The following is a 22,435-nucleotide window of genomic DNA, read 5'->3' as shown; positions in this document are numbered from 1 at the left end:
TCTTAACAAACAAGATTAAGTCTGAATAATCAGGCTTCATAAATTTATGATGTGAACAATCCCTTAATGCTCGAAACTGATGTCAGAATTTTAAGTTCGTCTCGGGAAGATGGTAAGGAAGTTCGTTAATCCAGTCGAATGCTCGCAACGCCGACCAGACCCAGCCTCCGCTTGCATTGCTTTAAAATGCTGTAAAACTTGTTACTTTATTATGCAAATATAGTTTTTACAAAAGCGAAGTCTTAACAAGAGAAGCCGTAACGGTTTATAGATCGCCAATTCCACCGTTCCGTGTGACAATTTAAAGTTGTTCGTTTAAATTCACGGGCGAATACAGAATAAATTGGTCCCAGGTTGGTTGGTTTAAACATTTAGTTGGTAAATATCTACACAATACCACTCTAACAACTACAACACTTATTTTAGAATTCACAGACGGTATTACTGAGTTTCCTTGCTAATTTCTCTTAAGCAACAAAAGCGTTTATTCGATGCTAAGTATGTAGAAATCTCCTAACGAACCACAGGAGACCTTATTGTTACTTTTGCTTTAGTCGATACAAATTTTGCAAAATAATTAAATTTACTTTGAAGGTACCCAAACCTTCATTCGGAAATAATATTAAGGCGACTTATAATAATTATTAGGAATAGTAATATGCCGTTAACATCCCATTATTGATCAAAGTATGAGTCAGTAATGGGATGTTAACGGTTTGTTAATATTCCTCATCTCCTTAAGAGTCAGGAGAAAAGAAATAGGAATCAACGTGAAGATTATGGTGATGGTTCTACCATGCTGCTTTACTATACTATAATCAATATACAGGTGAATAGAATATGCATTTCTTTTGTTCCACGATAGTGTGGTAACTAATACAATAGAAACGACAAAAGGTGAGTGAGCCAGTGTAAAACTGTAATAACATGGAAAAGTAACAGTTTTTTTTTAAATTAGTGACTTTAGTTGCCAATCTTTATTCAGAAAATTTATGTTTAAAACAGGAGAATGCGTAATTAAATTCATACATAAATAACCACAAGCAATGACTAATTTGTGATAATTTGTTATCCGTAACAATATTTTTATTTTATTAATAAGGCAATATCAACATGTACCGTTTACTTAACTCGAAATTAGAAAGACAAACTTTTAATCTAATGAAGGCTATATCTCGGCTGATATAAAGCCATTCATAATGTATATTGATACAAAATTATCAAGTAACTAATACTGAGTTTGCTCGTTCAAGTTTGAGCGCCGAACAAGTGTTAACGACTGATATCCAAATAAATTACGCTATTTGGAGATAGTATCGCACGTACGGCTTGCGTTAAAGTTGCTGACTCAAACTCAAATCGGAAGTTTAACTCACGTAAGTCTATACATGTTTCCAGTACAATATGGCGGGATCTTTGACGTATCTGGTAGCGTATTTTGGTTTTCTATACGTCAAAAATTCCAACATACTGCCTAATATACTAAGTAAACTTTCTATAGTTATTGAAATGTAATGCTGCAGATCCTCAAGTCCTGGGATCAAACAACTAGCAGGTTGTATAATCAATAGTACAGTCCTTGAAATGAAAAATTAAATTAAAATGAAAATTATTGATTTAAATATGAATCCGATAAGCAATTGTGTAATAAGCCCCTAGATGAGTCTTATCAAGAAATGAAGAGAATAAAACATTAAATTCTTTTATCATTTTAATTCGTTTATATTTAAATTAGTTTTATAATTTCTTTTATCTATAAGGCAAAGTATCAAAGTAACGCAAGCGATCAAAAGTATTTATAGTTATAATTATCTGTTTACTTATTTCAGTTGAATAATATTCAACTTAAATGATTAAAACTTGATATAATATGTTATAAAACGATGCGTCCAATAAAGTTATGGAACTAGAGACAGCACACAATGGTCAGTTAAGTAAAGCTAAGTTTAAATGAAGATTTTCTTAAATTGCTCGCGAACGTACTTTTAACAGTTATCAAATCGGTAGGGCTAACGAATAGGTAACTCGCCGATAAAGTGCTTTAGAAACTGGGTATTATACTAATATAATATATATAATAAACTCAACCGGCTAACTGGTTGAGTTTATTATATATTGACGTGCTTTAAAAATGTCTTTATTATATTAGCACCCTGTTAATTTCCCACTGTTGGACTAAGGCCTCCTCTCCCTTTCAGGGGAAGGTTTGGAGCATATTCCACCACGCTGCCCCAATGCGGGTTGATAGAATACACATGTGGCAGAATTTCGTGGAAATTAGACACATGCAGGTTTCCTCACGATGTTTTCCTTCATCGCTGAGCACGAGATGAATTATAAACACAAATTAAGCACAAGAAAATTCAGTGGTACCTGCCTGGGTGTGAACCCGAAATCATCGGTTAAGATGTACGCGTTCTAACCACTGCGCCATCTCGGCTCTTGTCTTTATTAATGGACCAAAATCATCATCATCAAAGTATGTTCTTTTTGGTTCTACTCGTATAAGAGGAAATCGTTTTATAAGGTTCATAAGCACTCACTCACAAACAATAATGCGAAGTATTTTTGTGTTCTGGTTTGTAACTACAGACACAAGGGACGTAACATCTTAGTTCCCAAGTTTGGCGACTCATTGATGTGTGAATGGCTAATATTTCTTACGGCACCGAAGTCAATGAGTATCGGTAACTACTTATCATAATGTGGCCTATAAGGACGTCTTCCTACTTATTTTATAAACAAAAATATCACGAAAGCTAGACCTAACAAATGACGCTATGATATAATTATTACTACATTTTATTATTTGTGTATTTTGAGAGTTATTCTGTGTTTGTAATGTATTTAAAGAAATCTTATATTTGAGATGGAATTATAAAATTCATTTCATGACAAATAATAAATTACTACGGGTTTGCTAATTAATGGTTTCGTAATTTATAAAGTAATTACTTCGATTGTTATTTATAGTCTCTGATAATAAAATCGTTTTTTTTTTAAATAAAGTTTTATGCCAATATAAATTGTAATCAATTTAGTACTATAGAGAAATAAAATTACATCGAAACACAATTATTTTTATTATGGAATAAGAATATACATATGTATATCCTGGACTCCTGGACACGTCTCAAAAAAACATTGCAAGAATCGATTTCATGATTTAAAATAAACTTAGATGAGAAGTTCAAAATGGCGACTTATATTGACAATGGCAACGCGCTTTAACATTCTCTGTACTGACGAACAAATAAGTCTTGAACAACGCGATATTTATTGACATTGATGTACAATATATTTTTCCTAAAATACATCAGCAAATTTATGTAGCTATTGGTAGGAGAGTTTATTCTTTACGTTTTTAATTTATTTTTATGGTTAATTTGATATATGACGTATGTACCAAACTAATTAAAGCTGAAAGCAATTTCAATTTTAAATTACACTGATTAAATGGATTTATATTTGAATGACGTCTCGCCCGGGTTTTTAAAGAAGAAAGAAATAACAAATGCAAGAATATCTTGAGTAGGTATATATATTATTTTATACCCTACATGTATTAGTTTATTTATGCATGCCATAAATGAATAGTATTAAAAATGTTTTGAGTAATATATCATGAAACGTAAAAAATCTGAAATTAAAATTGCCTAAAATTTCTCTGGTACATTGTTTTGATGTATTACTATGTAAGCGTGAGACACCAGTTTTTTGTACAAAACACCGTCATGGCTAGGTCATTTTGTACTAAATATTTACAAGTTATATACGCAGACATTACCTGTTTAACGCTGACTATATTAGTGAAAACCGTAGCAAAGTCTGTTTCGCTTAGAAGATACAATACTTTGTTTTATATTATATATAAATCAGATTAAGTACGATATATTTAAATTAGCATATTTATTACATATGTATTTTCATATTAACGAGTAATTTTTAATTTTATATACTACTTAATAATGTAAATAATCAATTGTTTGAATTATTAATAATCCCAAACAATCAAAAAACTAAAACACGCTTCAATTAATTATAAAAAACAAGTAATTTTAACATATAAAATTAATAACAGAAAGAAACCTGGTTTAGTTTGGTTTTCGGTGGTTTTTAATAACACATTCACGACTTTAGGTCTGTTTTCGTAAGTTCGATAGCGATAAAAAACAAGGAACTGTTAATAAGCCTTTTTAAACGATATTATTTAAACGATATATTTCATTTTCATAATGATTATTTTAGATATTATGTGTCATTTACGAGTCGCTCAGTTGAGTTATTCGTAAGTATAAATATGAAATATAACGCTGAATACGAGCATGAAATATCAAAAATCACATTCTGATATGTCCTGCTCGTATAATTATATAATTTATAGGTTATACGTACCAAAACGGCATGTCGATTGTCGAAATTTGACTAGTGATATACGAAGTAAATTCTTACAGAATTCCACTGTAGGTAAGGAAAAATATATATATTTTTTAAATTTCTTCTTCATCATTACCAAAATATCCTTTAAAATATAGAAACTTAATCTAACTAATTAAAAAATGGCATATCTGACAATCTATACAAAATAAATAAATTTTCTGTATTTCAGACACCAGCGCTTTTTCCTAGGATTCACAAAATATTAGTTCAAATTATTAATAGAAAGAATTAAAAAAAAAAAAAATTAAAATAAAGTTATACCTTCATTATAAGTATAACATCTCCACGTCATTGCCTCCACTGGTGACAGGAGGGCTGGTTCATTTTATGCCCAAAGTATCGAAATTGCGATTCAATGCGGAAATGTTGCTAGAATTCTTGCCACCATTCCACGCGGTCATTTACACAGTAGCTATTTTTAATTTTTATGTGTATATAGTTAAGAGCCGAGATGGCCCAGTGGTTAGAACGCGTGCATCATAATCGATGATTTTCCCACTGAATTTTCATGTGCTTAATTTGTGTTTATAATTCATCTCGTGCTCGGCGGTGAAGGAAAACATCGTGACTGCATGTGTCTAATTTCAACAAAAATGGTGCCATATGTGTATTCCACCAACCCGCATTCGAGTAGCGTGGTGGAATATGCTCCAAAACCTTCTCCTCAAAGGGAGAGGAGGCCTTAGCCCAGCAGTGGAAAATTTACAGACTGCTAATGTATGTAATGTAATATAGTTAAGGCCTTTAATGTTAATAACTTATGGAAAATATACAGTTAAAAAAAAATAGTTTAGACCTGATATGATATACCTACTAAACTTAAACGCAAATCATAGTATTTATTTACTTGTAATATGTGCCTTCGAACGAGCAGCATATCATATCCGGATTGCGGTTAAGTATTAGTGGCAAGTTAACTAGTCAGAAACACTTTTAATATTGCAAGATTGTAAAAAAAGGTACATGTAATATCTTTTAATGCGAATGCAACATCTATTGACTTCAACAATTAAAATTAACTTTTTTAAATTATTCCCTTACAAGAACATAATGTTACAGTATTTAATTGAACGTATAGTCACTTCCGGATCGGAATTTCGATTATCACGAGGAACGGGTAAAAAAAATCAATAATAACTCAAAATATTTACTTTTTATTGATTCTTTATACCATAAAATAGTTATATTATTTTGTGGTATTTAAATATAATGGAAAGTAAATTTCTAAAAATGTTATCTATATGGGTCAAGCGTGAAAAACCGGGTTCAAATGCTAGCATTTGCACAATTATTGCATTAATAAAATAAAACGAATCATTAAAGTATTAAGGGATAATATATTAAAATTGTAATATTTTGTTAATAAATTGAAACAATAATTGCTTTTTCGATATAATCTTCGAAAGAGACCGTAATAAATCAAATGGACTAGAAGCGAAGCTTTCGAATAACATCTTCAATCAATTACAGTAATAATCTTTTAAGTCAACAGTTATTAGTAGTTGTTATATAATTTACGAAAACAGTGAGCGTATAGTTCATAATAAACAATTCTTAAATACTCCCTCTGTTTAAGGATTACGCGAAAATGAACTAAATATCCAATGCCAGCTCATTCGGTTATTATTGCAAAAGCATTTTGTTTTAACCGGATAATACAGGAGTCGACGATACAGGAAGGAGATTATCTTGGATTTAGCGAAACAATTTAGTCTGTCCAATAGATAAAAGCACAATCGATTTAACTCCCGCAAAATTATATTACCTACTTATATTAGAAAGTTCACATACATTTTGTGTACTCGCTCCCAAATCCTAACAGGTTTTAAAGGATTACACAGCGCACGTTAATATTATTTGAATCCGATTTGAAATACTAGGAGTAATTCTGTTATTCGAATAATGTTCCGTTTTAGATTTCTAATAATGATAAAATTTTGTTTTGGTATTAGGGAAAGCCTATTTTCACGTCCGATATATTTCGATTATGCTCGCGTTTGTCCATTATTTTGTTAAACAAATGGGGAACACTTATTGTTAATTTCGGAATATGTATTCAAAATATTATTAATGCATGAGGTAAATAGGGTTATTAATGTTTCATAGACGGCATTTGTTGCTGATATATGTATATTATATTGCAATGTCTATTCGCTAATAATTCGAATTCGATTGTGTGATCTGAATACGGTTATGACTATTTGAAACGATGATTAATAAATATTTGTTACATTGTATGAATTATCATTGCATCGGTAAGTAGTCTTTAATAATATCGAGATCTACAGCTATATAGTTTTTATTGATATTCAAGTAATATCTATTAAAATCGCTCGATTCACAATAGTAATTGAAAATGTTATTTCTTGGTTTTATAGACCAGACGCAAGAGTAAAGCAGATTGAACTATTAAAATCATTTTGTATTACACGAAGAATATGAAGTCATTTAATTACATAAGAATTATTTAAAACTAAATAAATATAATATAAACTACAAACACTTATTTATGAGTTAAATTATCAAAATTATCTTTTGAGATTACAATTTTGAGGTTATTTACTTGCAAAAGCAAGTAAAAAATAGTAAAAAAGGCAATGATTTGCGTACGTAAATATGTAAATGATCGTACGATTGTATTTAACAATCGTAGGGACGAAAAATTATATCGTGTTTACCATTAAACCGACGCATTTTTTATAGTAAAATTATTGCATGAACTTAATAGAATATTACTTCTTAGGGCTATGACATAACAAGCGAATGAGGTGTGCGCCCGAGGTGCTCTGATGATAGAATGTAAGGCGCCGTTTGGAGCAAGTTATAGCAAGCGACTGAAGCGGCTTCCTGCGATGGCTACTCTTACATTCACACTGTGAATTAAATATGGCATGCTTCTATTATAAATAATTATATTTGAAATTAAAAATACCATCAAAGTGAAAAAGGCATATGTCAAAACTAAAATGTTAAAAATAATTATTTAAACGAACTATATATAGACGTTTTGATACATGCTTAAAAAATTTCAACAAGCTGTCACAGTGGTTTCCAAAATTTTCGTTTGTTTTAGTTACAGGAAACATTTTGTTGGTTCTGAAGTTTTGAAAATATACGAACAATAAGTTCGCGCCTCGGACTCGCGCCTCGAACGTGCGCCTCGGGCGCTTGCTATAACATGACTTAGGTGCGTCAAAAAGAAATTTAATAGAGACGATGTACAAAACATTTTTTTAAACCACACAAATAATGTTTACACACGTAATAATAACCACATAAACTACCTTTAAACAAGCCACATTTATAAACCAGTAAATCAGTTTTATAAATTATTTATAAAGTTAATTGTAACTTAACATTATAACCACGCAAACGAACAAATTTGTCTCTATTAGCTAATGTCAGGTATGTCAAATTATATATAACTCTACATACGGATGCCGCGAGTGTTTTGTAAATTTAACTTAACTTATTTTAGTATCATTGTAGAATTTTATACCAAAAAGTATATGATACTTTTTTTTTGATGAACATACTAATTAACATAAAGGTAGATGCCACATAAAAACGACCAACCGTGAACTCTACGTATAAAATATAACAGCTCCATATTAATATCGAAGTAAAAAAGCAATCTTTTAAATTTTTGTTTCTTAATATGTTATTTGTGTAAATTCGCCGAAATAATGAGAGAATTATTGCACGGACTCACGCACCGCTGTATATGGGTCATGGAATCGAGCCCTCGAAGTGACAGCATTTTGTACTCACATATGCGTAGGTAAACATATTGTCAACATCAGCCTACCTTAAGCCGGGACTACACCGTCGCATTATTGTACAGTAATTGCCAACTTATGTCGTCGAACCAATCGCTTTAATTATCCGCCTCGCCCAGTCGCGTGTGAAGATTATTTCGCTGCCAAATTCAGATCACATTCGTTTTAAATAGGCGGGCACACGCCGACAATGCGATGCGCGAAATCAGATTACTTTATTGAATGCGAACAGATCATGAATGAAATTGATAAAATCGTCTGCGGTGCGAATGCGAACGGTGCAATTTACGTTATCGCTCGGCATAAAGGTAAAGCTGGTCTTGCAATAACCTAGTTTTCGATTACAAAGCTGAAACTCTTTAGGTGTTGGAAATTAATTTCCTGTCGTGCAAATACTTGCGAAATAATAATATTTTTATGTACGTTCCCGTTGTGAACCTTTTCAGAAGTTAGATATTTAATCTAGATACCGCTGCTTGACAATGAATGATAATATTTTTCTATTTAATTTATATTTACTATCTCTGTTTTGTATCAAAAATGATAAATAACAAAACTTATCAACGACTAAATTATAATTAATGACTTTTTAAGGAGTTATGTACAGTTTATTTATCTTATTCATTTCATCGTTGAGCAACTATTTATTTTTAACAAGATTTGGCTCGTGTCTCCGCTTTGCTTCGTTGTGTAATAGTATAGTTATTATTAATACAATAAATGTGTCATTATCTGTAGACTTTCGAGATTGTTCTTCAGAATAACACTGTCAGATTAAATGTTTGTTATGTGTATTTTTATATCGTGTCAATTACAAATTCTGAACCACACAATATACATTGAAGTGTACGAGTAAAATTGTATAATATAGCACAGGTGCACTCTCTTATTATGTTTTCTCTCTAAATATACTAATAGCTTGTTTTTTTTATAATATAGATAGACCGACGAACAAATGGGCAACCTGATGGTGCATAGTTAGCACCGCAATAGTCATTGTCGCTTTGGTGTAGTGAGTGGTATCTTCATAAACGGGCTTGTACACGGCCCACACCCAAGTTTCGATGGGACAGCCATCCGACATTAATGCAAAGACACAGTAATCATTGTCCAACCTCCTGAATACCTCATTCCTACTAGACGAATAAGTGTTAAGGCCTTATTGAATAATATCATTGGATCTAATTCCAACACGCACCATTAATTCAAGAATGCGGACTGGTGGATACAAATGTGACATATATTCATTACATGAATGTTACCTTACGATGTTCTCCTCGTCACCGAGTAAGAGATTAATTATAAGCGCATGAAAGAGGTTTATCAATTTGAGGTTTTATTGAAAAAGTTTATATATGAATAGCACATCTAAGTAAAAGTAGCTTGTATATACTTAGCAATTATAAATTTTCGATGCATTCGGCTTATATCTAGAGATTAATACTCGTAAGCGTTTTAATTGAAATGACAATTTATGCGGAAAGGAAATTCGTTCTACTGGACGTTGGATAATGCAATCAATCAATATCCAATGTTATGTACGGGACCATTCCGTTATGAACATACTCCGGATTACAATATTATATATGTATATCATGCACCTGAATATATTAGCCGTGTATGTGAATTATCACACCGATTAATATTATCCAATTACATGTAGCCATCAAACTGGAAATTTCATTAACAACATCCAGGATAACTTTTTTTAGTGGAACTAATTTGCTTAAACGAAAAATTAATTCCGATGGCTCTTTTTCGTACCAAGTATTTCGGCATTGGACATAAAACGAGGAAGCTCTCCGCCTGGCAGTTAACAGACTATTATAAAATTTTATATCGGAATTTATTTCTTTTACTCAGTATCTGTGAGTACACTCCTGCACCGCAATGGTTGGGCGATAATTTTAAATGACCCGCGATCTCACGAAATGTATTGATAAACTTTTAATTCTAAATACTGATCCCTATAATAGTGTGTTCACCGCAGTTTCCCATTTTTTTTTTATATTTCGAGAAGACATTTAAAGTTAATTTAAACTTAATTATCTTTATTTTTATTTAATGTCATTAAATATTACAAAACCGAGGTCAACGTGGAACTCTTCCTGGAAACATCAGAATTAATGTTTATTGAAATCTATACTACTATATAAATCTGTAGTCTGTCTGTACACTCAATTTTCTTGTCGAGTTTCGTCATAAATATTCGTTTTATGACTGACTGATGATGATCTTTATAAAAATTGGTATACAGTAAGAAAATGTGATTGCGCAAATGATAGACTATAGATATATATATATCTATTCCTATACTACTATATAAATCTGTAGAGTCTGTCTGTACACTCAATTTTTTGAGCGAGTTTTTTTTGAAAGAGTGACAGTTGAGGCGCAGTCAGAGGCCGATTAAGTTTGTCGCAAAAATTCAATTTCTTTTTTAATTTGGTGATCCTGTTATTAAACTTTATTATTTTCGCTAATAATTATTATTTTATTACCTTATATGTTCAATAAATTTATTCAAAACAAAAGAAGTATGATTTCTATTTATAATCATTAAGTTATCATTATAAATAACTAAGTAACTAATAAATAATTATAAATAATTAAATATTAATTGTTAAATAAATATATTTTTCTTAATATTATAATAATAAATACAACGAGGTATAAGTACCAGGCACACATAAGGGAGTAGAGAGCAACAACGGAGAGGGATATGACGTCATATGAGAGCGTCAGTCGTTTGCCGTTAGGGCGATACGAGTCCCCCATGGCCAACGGGAACAGTCTCTTTGAAAATATCAATGAAAGTAATTAGTTTTGAGAATATTTTAGTTTTTCTTTGTACATATAAACACGACAGACTTATTACAGTTTGAAGGGAAAACTAAATATACAATACAATTATATATCCATATAATATCCAGCATCGTAACCCGGTAAGTGCTTGTACGTGTCTTATGCGTACAAGTTTACCCGCCACCCGGGGGAATTCTCAATTGTTAACTTGTTTCACAGGTATGAACGTCGCTTTACCTGCTCTGGCACGTCCATAATATTAAACGTGTTGTTTTCATTTAAACTATATTGTAAAGCGTTTCCACTTAACAAGATAGTTTGATTTATAAAGTAATAAAACTTTGTCGGATAAGAGTTTATAATATTGCGTTTTGTTTTTGATAAAATCAAATATTTTATAGTATAAGGCTTATTTAGAAATTATTTCAGTATACATTTGGTTTATTCGAAATTTTACGTTATTTAATTGTATAATAATTATTAATTACCTAGATCTGACTATATGGAATATTGGCGTAATTTTTTATTAATTATTGTTTTGATGTTATATATATGAGTAACAAACATACAAAAAGACATTCATATTTGTTTTATGAGTGTAAATTAACCCAATAAGATTAATCAATACCTCTGTTTTTCTAACATGACGTATAGACTATATATCTATAAAAAATAATTATATCAATGGAATTTAAAATAATTTTCTCGGTTGCAATTAAATTAATAATTGAAAAGATCAATTATTGTCTGAATACATACATAATTAATGTTTTAATTTGGAACAAAAATGCATTCAAATCGATTTTATTTCAATTTGACTTCAAGTTATATAAGGTAGATCGAACGCGTGGAACATTAAAGTGAAGCAACAAAAGTGAATACAATATCAAAAGCTAATGGAAATTATTGATAGAGTGAAATGACGCTTTTTCTTGTTGTCCTTGTCACTTTATGAATGTCACTTAAATTATTATTAATTATTGACGTACGTATGAACAAATCGTTAATCACTACACACACTACCGGTACTAAAACTACTTATATTGCATATTTACGACTATTAAGTATATTATTTTATATTTGAAAACAATATTTCTGTTCGTTACTTCACCTCTAAACTAGGACACGTAACGACCGTTGTTTTTTTTCTATTTGTACGTAATCAACTTTTTGATTGGTTTTTTTTTTCGTATCGTCATGTATATATATAATTATTTTAATAATCTTTTTTTATGATATAGGTGGGCGGACGAGCAAATGAGCCACCTGCTGGTAAGTGGTCACCGCCGCCCATGGACTATGGCACTGTAATAAATATTGACCATTCTTTATGTCGCTAATGCGCCACCAATCTTGGGAACTAAGATATGCTTATGAAACTCCAACTTAACCTAAACGAAAGGTTATAAACAATCAAAATGTTCTATCTAACTAATCTCTCAATAGTTTATAATCTCGCGAGTTATAATCTAACGTTATTTACAATTTACGGGGATAGATACATTATATGTAAATATTGTAGATCTGTTTATTTGAAAACAGTAATAATACGAGTTTCTTGCCGTTTATTCTGACTATAGACTGCTTTCCGACCGTTGCTACAGTTTAAATATTGATTATCCAAATTTTATTATTGTAAAGTCTACTTGAATAAAATACATTTGGTTGATTTGTTATGTACTTGTAAGTCCAACGTTGCAACTTCTTATTTGATAGTAACTCTAGCACATAATGCTTTAACCCATCATTTTAGAATTTGGTAACCGAAGAGACAGAGTTCTGAACATATAAATAAAGCCTTTTAATTCGTAACAAGATTAGCACGAATCACATACTGACAAAGCTGATTGTATAAAAGTTTTGTATTCTATTATTTTTAAGTATCATATATTATAGATCAATAGATTGTTCAAATCGTTCAAAGCATTACTAATAAAATAACAAATTATTTGAAAAAGTTTTTAATGTAAATGTATATATATATATATATTCTAATTTATATAGGTTATTCTAAATGTCATATATGTATGCAATGATCACTTCCTTTCAAGTAAGAAAATTGTCCGACACTTTTAACACGGTCAAGTCAAAAAGGTTGAGTTTACCATTGTTATATCACAATGCAACAGATTCGTTTTAAGGTAAAGGTAAATTGTGGGAAAGAGTCCCGTAGCAGCAAATAGAGTCACGTACCGTATAAGATGGTGCCATATTATAGGCGAGGCGACTTTCACTGCCCAACGTGGACCTGAATAAAGTTTGTACCCAAGATTGCCTCTAAGCTAGCTACATATGCTTCGGAATCTGAATTTTACAATGGAGTATTGAAGTCGAGAGCTTAACGATTTTTATTGGCACTTGTTTTTTTGTTCTATCGATTTGTTGGAATTTATTTAAAAGATGTAATGTTTTGGTATTCAGGGGAATATAGTGGTTCGTCACAACGATTTAATCATGTATTTGATTTGCTTGCTTATGTTTTTTTTAAATCAGATTAGGTTGATATTCGGACGTCCTGCGTTCAAATCCCAGTTTGGGCACATAAAAAGTTATTGAGTACAATTCTCAGTAACAACCTTGAGTCTGGATGTTGGAATCACAGTACACCACCTGTGGCTCGGAAAGCACTCTCTTCGTCGTGTTGATTCCCTTCAGATTAGAAGAGAAGACTGCACCTGTGTTTACGCAGACCCTTGTGCATTATAATATGCCCTGCGTTGGCTAGTCTCCATGGAGTTTGGCCAAAATCGTCCAGGAGGACATCATCCTTAAATAATTTAGCGTATACTTATTAGTTAAAAAATAAACATTCAGAGATCATATGTCTTCATTACATTCCATATAATAAATGGAATTTATCAATAATATTCGATGATTTTTTTTTTAAATTAGAGTTTAAAGTTGTAATGAGATGTTTGGACTGATTAATAATAGCCCCTAATGTGTCATCATATGTTACGATGACGATCATAAGACAAAAGAAACAAATTTCAGACTCAATGTTCAATCCGATCGTAAAATGTCGTAAATATGTATATCTACGATTATATGAATTATCAATATTAAAATTATTGAAGTAAATATCACATATCGATTTTCTGACATTTCGCGATCGGATTTAAATCGATTTTAATTTTTTTTATTTCTCTTGATAATCGAGAAAGTTATATATTTTTACTATCACATATATTCTTCATATATTTTATCTTGTAAAGTTCACATATGTATATGATGATTGTTTTAACTTTCACCACGAATGTCGCTGTTGCCGTCTGCTTCAACTCGTCGTTGCCGTCGTTGTTTATGGAGTCCCAGGAAAATAAAAACGTTTTGGGATGAGATATTTAACGGATCTTTTTAAATAATAAAAGAGTATGTATACTAGAAAGAGTAGCAAATTTTACTAACGACCATTCAATGTTTTTTTGTTACATACAAATATTGTATATATAGGTGTAATTTTGGTATACATAATACTATCTAATTATAGTTCTGACTGTAATATGTCTTTTTATCTCTTGTTATTTTTTCTCTTACTGAATTTATTCACTTACAATTCTTGTGACAAGCGAGATACTGTATGTACGTACATATATAACTTTGTCTAAAGAATCATAGCGTTAAATAGGTGTTAATTAATCTGACAAGTGAACATTTTTACCAGACTCATTTTTTCATATAGAATTATAGATTGATTATAGTTTTCTTTTTCTACTTCAATAAAATATATGTAAATTCTTGGAAGTTGAATTTTGATAAATTCATTTGTTAAATCAAAATGGTTTTTCAATTTATGAATATTTCTTATCAAAAAATTTGGTAAACTGTTGGTGCGTACTTAATATTAAAGTAAGGGGTGAGGTGTTGGAAATGAAATAAAACAACTGGTTATTGTTTGAACAATGTCCATATTATATTTATTACCACATACACACGGCACGATGTGAACCTTGTCTTAAATCATTTTATTATAATAGGTATATGTACATTGCACAATGTGTATACATACATCGCCATACACGCGCGCCCCAAGAGGCTGTATGATTATATATCTCATAGTATTATGTACGTTATAATAATGTAATATTCCAATAAGTTAAAGTGCACTGGTGCACGAAATCGGGGCGACGGGCATACTCGCCGCTTTTTACAAAATGTTTGATATTATCATTATTTTAATAAAGAGATGCCATAAAAACTAATTTATTCATCAATACGATTTATATCCATATTGTATACAGATTCATGTAACATTATACACGAAGAAATGACGAAAATAATGCGCCGACCCCGCGACGAGCTGCGTCGCGGATCGTTCGCCTATCGTTATCTCCTTTCTCTAATATTTTAAATGTACATGACACCAAATTCGAACGTATATAAATCCAAATTTACTTTAAAATCTTAGGTAATTGATTTTTATTGCTATAGAAAATCAGTCAGCACGCGAAGCACGTAATCGAGAAGTAACCGCGAGAACGAAACCAAGCGGGCGGCGTTGCGCGGGGGCGGGAGGGATGCCGTCGATGTCGGGAGCGAGTTGCGTGAGCGCCGGCGGTCGCCCGCGCCGCCACGCCGCGAGGGCGCAGCGGCGGCCGCCTCAGCCCGCCTCTGATTCTCAAATGCTACTCTCACAGACACGCTCTGATGCTGCATGATACAACCGATTGGTTCAAGTCGGTTCGTGTGGAGCCAATGCGCGTCCGGTTCTACGCGAATAACTATACCTTTGGTCCTTGAAACATTAAGTTGGCCATTGCCGAATATGCAAAGCTACTGATCTAAGGCCGCCTCGGCGACTCTACGAACTTTACCAGTCTGTCACTTTATTAGATTAAAATTAATTATTATCTTTATTAACGATATAAAGTAGATAGTGTAAAGTAATGTAGAATGTTATTATACAAAATATAATAAATTATTTTTTTTAATCTTTACTTAGATAGATATTATACGATAAGTCGCAGTATTAGGATCACATAACGAATTTTTAAAATAAATTTGAGATCTCGCTTATTAATATTATTACGTAGTCTTTATTTTGATATAGAAACATTTCTAAAATGGCGACTGAAATTATCTAATGCGATAAACGAACAAGCGAGAATTAGGCGGCTGCGGTGGCGAGTTCTTACATCAACACCTACTGATCGATCTCGATGATAAATCACGGTTTTTATTATTGGAACTAAACTCTATGATACGCATTACTTAACAATTGACTGGTTGTGTTCGTGTATTTTCTAAAACTTTCTAAATTAACGATTTCCCTTGCCGCTTTAAAAACTGCGCAAGTCGTACGATTTTAAATGCGAGTAATCACGCAATATTATATCCTCAATTAAGAACCATAAGTCATTTCAGAGCGATCGCTTTTGGACAAGATGATCGGCCAATTTTATTCCTAGCGCACACCGAGCCGCAAGTGACCTTACACGCGGGCCATTATAGTGAACTAGCGAAGTAAAACTATTAAAGTACTTTTTGGTCATAATTATATAGCTTTTGCTTTAAAAATTAAATAACATCTAAATTATTGCAATTTGCTTGGCAATCGAATGTTTATCCTTCTTTGAAGGATATCGTATAAATTATTTAATTTTCGAAGCATTGTAACAAAATTATATACGATGACCCGCGTGAAAGTCCTAAAAAGATACTAACGAAACAAGCTCAAAAACCGTATTAACAAACCATAACAACAACAATGAAACTAATCTTCGTAAAGCTAATCCTGATTGTAGCTCGAATGAGTCTAATAGAATCGATCAGATGGTCTCGAGTATCGACTAATACGTCTTTTTTACATGCGGCTAACTATGTATATACAATAGTAATTGTCATTGTGTGTCGTCTCGGTGCAGTCGCGGCGAACCGATGGCTTCTCACGAACGAGCGAAACGAATGTCTCTCACTATATTATGTATGTATGTTTGTACTCGAACTCGCACGGGGGTAAGCGGCCGTGTACGCTTTTAACTTTTAACGCCTACTTTAAAAAGGTCGGTAAGAAAATATAATTATAGTGAGGATGTATGAGTGAATGAGACAGTCGACGGCGGTACGGTGCGCGCGCGTCGCTCCGCCGTCGGGCTGGGCCTAACAATTATAACATTTCATCGTAATAATTAAATATTCTAAGAAAAATGTCTTAAATACCTATAACACCGTAAATATAAAACAAATAATTACGTTAATTTGTTAGGTATGATATCGATTTTCCGACCGTCTTATATAGACTCACACCTTCGATTTTATTATCAATTTCCTAGCTAACGTTTAACAACATAATAGCGGTCGCGTCTCCTGCAGGATGTGCGCAGCGCAACTCGCGGCCGCGGCGTGGCCGCAGCCCGCGAGCGCGCACGGGCTCCCGTAGCGTACGAACGATGTGTCGGCACGAATGAACAAAAAAACGCGAAGCGAGCGTACCGCCCGGCGACTGGCACGCTCCTTTTAACACTCCATTATTCAATTAACTACATACTCGTAAGTAATAAATTACCTTTAAAAAGAATATTGATTTATTTCGTATCATTTTCAATATTTTTGTAACAGGAAACATTTATATTTATAACGTATTTATATAATTATAGCATTTAAAAGATTGTTCATTATTATTACCTAAAATTTAATACCTAGATTTATAATATTAATGTTTAATTGATGTCGGTAATGAGTAATAATAATAGTAAATAACGAATGATTGCAATCAAGTGCACGTGTGTAGTGAGAGACGCAGGCTCAGCGCGGACCGCTCCGGCGGGGCCGGCGACCGTGACTTCGATCTCATGGACGCGCTTCACTTGCGTGTCTTACTGCTTACTGTTGCAAACTAGACAAGGTGGTCTCCAAAAAGTTTTCCAGTACCTAACGAATATGATTAATGAATTGACTTTATATTTTACTCTATTACCTCAAACCTGCGCACTTTGGTGTGGCTTTTTGTATATCCCTGTCTTTGGTTTATTGAAGAGTTCGAATCGTGTGATTTCACGGTCTATTCTGTACGAAAATTTTATTGTTTACAATTATTATTTTGATTAAAACTTTAAATACGACTAAGTACTGTGTGACTCCGGCTTTCTATTGGAGCCGCAAATATATTCAACAGTGGTCTTACATTAAGGTAAATACAATCGTAAGAAACAATGAAATATTAATTACGTAATGCACAAAATTGTTATTTATTATAATTACAATACCTACTTTCAAAGGTACAGGATAGAAACGAATTATTATCTTAATGCGATGAGAGATAATTATTCTGAAATGTTTCGACTTAGCTTTTCAAATGTCCTTATGAATCGTAAATATGATCATGTTATCCTTAGGATAAAAATTTTATACCATAATACATATTATTATTAGAAAGTATGTATACGCATAACTAACATAGTCTTATAGGGAAGTAATCCAGAAATTTTCTCTACGGAACAGAATAGCCGAGGTGATTTTATACAATTCGAATTAGGCGAAAATAATTACATTCATAGGTAAAATATGCGTAATATTAGTATAGTAATTATGTTAATATTTGACATTAATATTAAAAATAGATAGAATAAAATATTTGTTGGTGGACGAGCGAGATAGCGCGCGGCAAACGCGCGGTCGCAAATCGCGTTATTGTCTCCGGCCGGGGCGCCAGCGCGGCCCAGCCCCTACCAACCTATACCGCTACCGACAAACTCAACTCTATACACGCGGAACACGAGGGAGGGACAAGCTTATTGCGAATACATCTCGGCCCGATACTCTGCTCCTACTGACGCTTAAAACTCTTAAATATAAAAGCTTACTACCGAAAAATCTTAGTACGTGAAATTCTTGAACGTCGGATGCGATTCTTGTATGCCACGGAACCGATCCCCTCTATCCATAACATAAAAAATAGGCGAATGGAAAAGTAGACATGCAAGTTACATCTTAAACTGTAATTTAACTATGAATAATAAAATATTTTAAGATATACCTCCCTGCAATGAAAACGTCTAGATGCATTTATATATTACGAATTGTATTTTTTTTTTTATAGTTTAATTATTTATTATTGACAACACATCTACAGTACAGTCGAAGCGAGAATAATTTGAAAAAATACCTGTTTAATCAATAGACTATCTCTCGTTCACACGACAAAAAGTATTATCATTATTTACAATAGACAAGGTGTCGGGGTTAGGGGAGAGTAAGGTCGGGTCGTGGGGTTGGGAGAGTTGGGATTTGTGGTGGTGAGGGTACGGTGAGGTTGAGATGCCGCGGTCGACGGATCGGTCCGCGCGGTGGCCGGACGGATTAGACGACCGTCGCCGATGCGGCGCGTGGCGCGGCGTGCGCGGAAGTTGGATTGCGGCCGCTGCAGTTGCGTAGGCGCGTGGGCGGCCAGTTGGTGTAAGTTGCGCTCGAATTGATGGGACTATGATGGTAAATCACGCGCCGCCACGCCGCTCGCCACCTGCATGCATGAACCGTTATTTCCATCGACAAAAACTAAAATAATTCTAAACAACACTATATAAACAAAATATAATGTGAAACGAAGTTTATTATATTTATTTTTTAAACACCTGCTAAAAGTGTGTACAACAATCACTTGGATGTACGTATTTGCGACGACAATAATTACACACACCAGTGTTTTAAAACGCCATTCCACGTAATGACATTTTAATTGTGTATGGCGAGACCACACAATAAAAAATAATACTCACGTTAAATATTTGTGCTATAACACTTTCAATGATAACCGTTGGTGAAAGCCGCAGGAATCAGGGGTCCCTGTAACAGGAAAAACGTAAAATGAAATTTAGGAAACGTCGACGAATATTTTATATATGTAAAATATATTCATTAGAACATCTTTAATCCCAAGGTTGGTCACACAGTGATGGTGTAAAGAGTCGTTTGTACTTTTTGCTGTCACCACTTACCATCAGGAGGCCCATTTGTTCGCCAACCTTCCAAAAAAATCGAGCGTTTCGAAAATAAAAATATATTAATAAGAAGGTTCACAATACTATGGAAGTATAAAGTGATTAAGCATTTAGTTTCTTCAAAGTCAACGATATTAAGTTTTGAGTTCACAGTCGATAGAATGGCAGTGAGTTCAGTGGCCAACAAAATAAAAACACCGAGTGGATGAGTTAGAGCGGCGCGCGACCGCTCGGCAACGGTAATTACACCGCTTGTTTTCCTTGATTTACGGTTATTGCCCGTGGGGGCATTCCCGTTACCTAATAAGACCGTTTTACACCCAGGAACCACATGAGCCGCACTCAGAATCGGCCGGCGGCTGGACTGTTCATTTTTATCATTAATATCGTTGTGTCTCCATGATAACATTCGTTAAACATAAATCATCTTATTTGTCTCAACAGGAATTCTAACACCTCACCGTGTAGTACGTATATGTACTGTACCGATTTATAATGATTTATAGTGATATTATATTATATAAACGAAACTAAAAGCCCTGAGAGTAGTTTGAAAAATGTCTCGAAGACACTACGACGTGAGGAGTTAAGATCTCCACGGCGATGGCGGCGCTGGCGGGTGCCGACAAGCAATGAAGACTGATGGCGTCTCTGGGAAGCGGTTATGGAGCACGGTCGCAGTTTTAAAAAGCCATTACCCGCGGCAGTGCACCGCGTAGATTGCCGCCCCCATCGCCCGCCGTTCTCATATTTCGGAACACTTTATAATCGCATCTCTCACGCTTCACTTGCTCGCTAACTTATGGTGATTATGCCGTAAGAGCGACGAGGAAGATCGGTTCGGTAATGAGATTGGACCGTCTCGCTAAAATTTTAGAGTGTCGTCGACTGCTAATTGCGTCTGTGGTGCCTGTCACGTGTCGCTTCACGTCGTTAGACTTAACATTACTTGAAGCATGGATTGTCTAATAGTCTATTTACGCCCTCTTTATTAAAGTCTTATTTTGATCAAAGATATAAAAAAGTAGTTTAAAATACTGAATTAAATGAATTTCAACGTCTTAGAAGCACAAATCAAGAGGTCGGAAGAAAAACAAAACAGAACAAACATTAATTTGAATTCCGTGACAGTTGAAACTTCTCGAACAGGGACAATTTTCTGAATTGCCTTCATTTGAATCTTACTGAAATAGGCATTTTTGAGCATGACGTAACAAATGAAAAAAGTTCGAATCGAAAGTTAATAACTTTATCCCATTTATCATGAAATAAAATATGTTGTGATTTTTTTATTTGTTTTTGGTAATCAAATAGATTCTACTATTTAAGATTTTTATAATTATTTCGTACGATATAGTTCTAGTATATAATTTCATGTTTTCAAATGACTTTATAAGTATCGTATTGAGTTATTTCAATCCGTTAAAGTTATTTAATTAAATGTAATGGACATTTTTAATACCGTAGAATTGTCAACGTGCATTCTCGTAATGATTTGCAATTGAACTCACTGGGGTGTAATTGAGGGGCGCACGGCTGACTGCGATGGCGGGGAATCCAGAGGGCTGAGGGCTAGCTGCCTGCACGTAGCCGACGCTGTCCGCTGCAGACCCGTATACATCAAGTGCGGGCCCCGGTGAGCTAGCAGCTGGGAACCCCGCTCGGCCACCGGCTGTATGCGGTGAGGCAGGCGGCCCGAACCCGGCTGCAGCGGCCTGATAGTTGTTCATCACTGTGGAAAACACACCATTGATAATACCAGTCGTTTGTTTTGTCGTAGCTGTATATAGTACATTACCTATTCTTACAGAGATTAAATATACAGAGATTTTGTTTTATTTTTAAAATTCGAATATCACACATAAAAATAAATAAAAAGTAAAATGACGAACGTGACTCTTAATTTTTTTATTTAACATCCAACTATCAATAACATTTATAGGGAGCAAAACATGAAGCATGGTTATGTAGTATGAGAATAATGTAATGGTGTTTTGTAGTGATATTAGATGAGTTTTATAGTTGTTATTGTACAACGGTGACAAACAAGCAAATGTATGAATGTTTGTATGGTATGAAGGCGTCCTCACCTGAGAGCGCCTGCGCGAGCAGCGGTGTGTTGTTATTCGGTGTGAGTTGGCCGTTGGTCAGGTCCACTGCAAACATACACATGGTTCGCATTCGCTCCACGTACACGAGTGACGCGCACACTCGCATATTGTTAACACACACAGATCTATGACTGAACCATCTTTTGTGTTTATTTCATACGATTTTTAATCCCGTAATTTTATCCGAAAGTAGATCAATAAAAGTGCAGGGCAATAAAGCATGGATAAACTACTAGCGCGTATACGCATGAATAATTTCGTCGTCGAAGGCAGATGCCATGATGACGGATGTGGATAACTAAGACTCCCCGGGCTAAGATTATGTTGGAACAAAAAATATAACGTATGTCACGTGCATTCAAAT

At 33.5% G+C, this 22,435-nt stretch overlaps 1 protein-coding gene across 7 annotated transcripts in view; it reads right to left on the bottom strand.

Annotated features, from left to right (window-relative positions):
- Positions 1–14,912: 14,912 nt before the first annotated feature.
- Positions 14,913–22,435, bottom strand: part of Rbp6 (RNA-binding protein 6) — a 475,370-nt gene continuing 467,847 nt past the window's right edge. For 5 of the 7 annotated variants that reach the window (XM_026639024.2, XM_026639025.2, XM_026639030.2 and 2 more), the window contains 4 exons: positions 22,051–22,116; positions 21,472–21,692; positions 19,739–19,805; positions 14,913–19,482 (listed from right to left, as the gene is read on the bottom strand). In XM_026639024.2, the coding sequence (XP_026494809.2) occupies positions 19,764–19,805; positions 21,472–21,692; positions 22,051–22,116 (329 nt within the window). In that variant the 3' untranslated portion in view covers positions 14,913–19,482; positions 19,739–19,763. The remainder of the gene's footprint in view (positions 19,483–19,738; positions 19,806–21,471; positions 21,693–22,050; positions 22,117–22,435) is intronic. The other 2 variants (XM_026639026.2, XM_026639028.2) reach the window with 1 other exon arrangement.

This window comes from Vanessa tameamea, chromosome 8 (genome assembly GCF_037043105.1).
Source record: "Vanessa tameamea isolate UH-Manoa-2023 chromosome 8, ilVanTame1 primary haplotype, whole genome shotgun sequence".
NCBI lineage: Eukaryota > Metazoa > Arthropoda > Insecta > Lepidoptera > Nymphalidae > Vanessa > Vanessa tameamea.
This window is presented reverse-complemented; position numbering and strand designations above follow the sequence as displayed.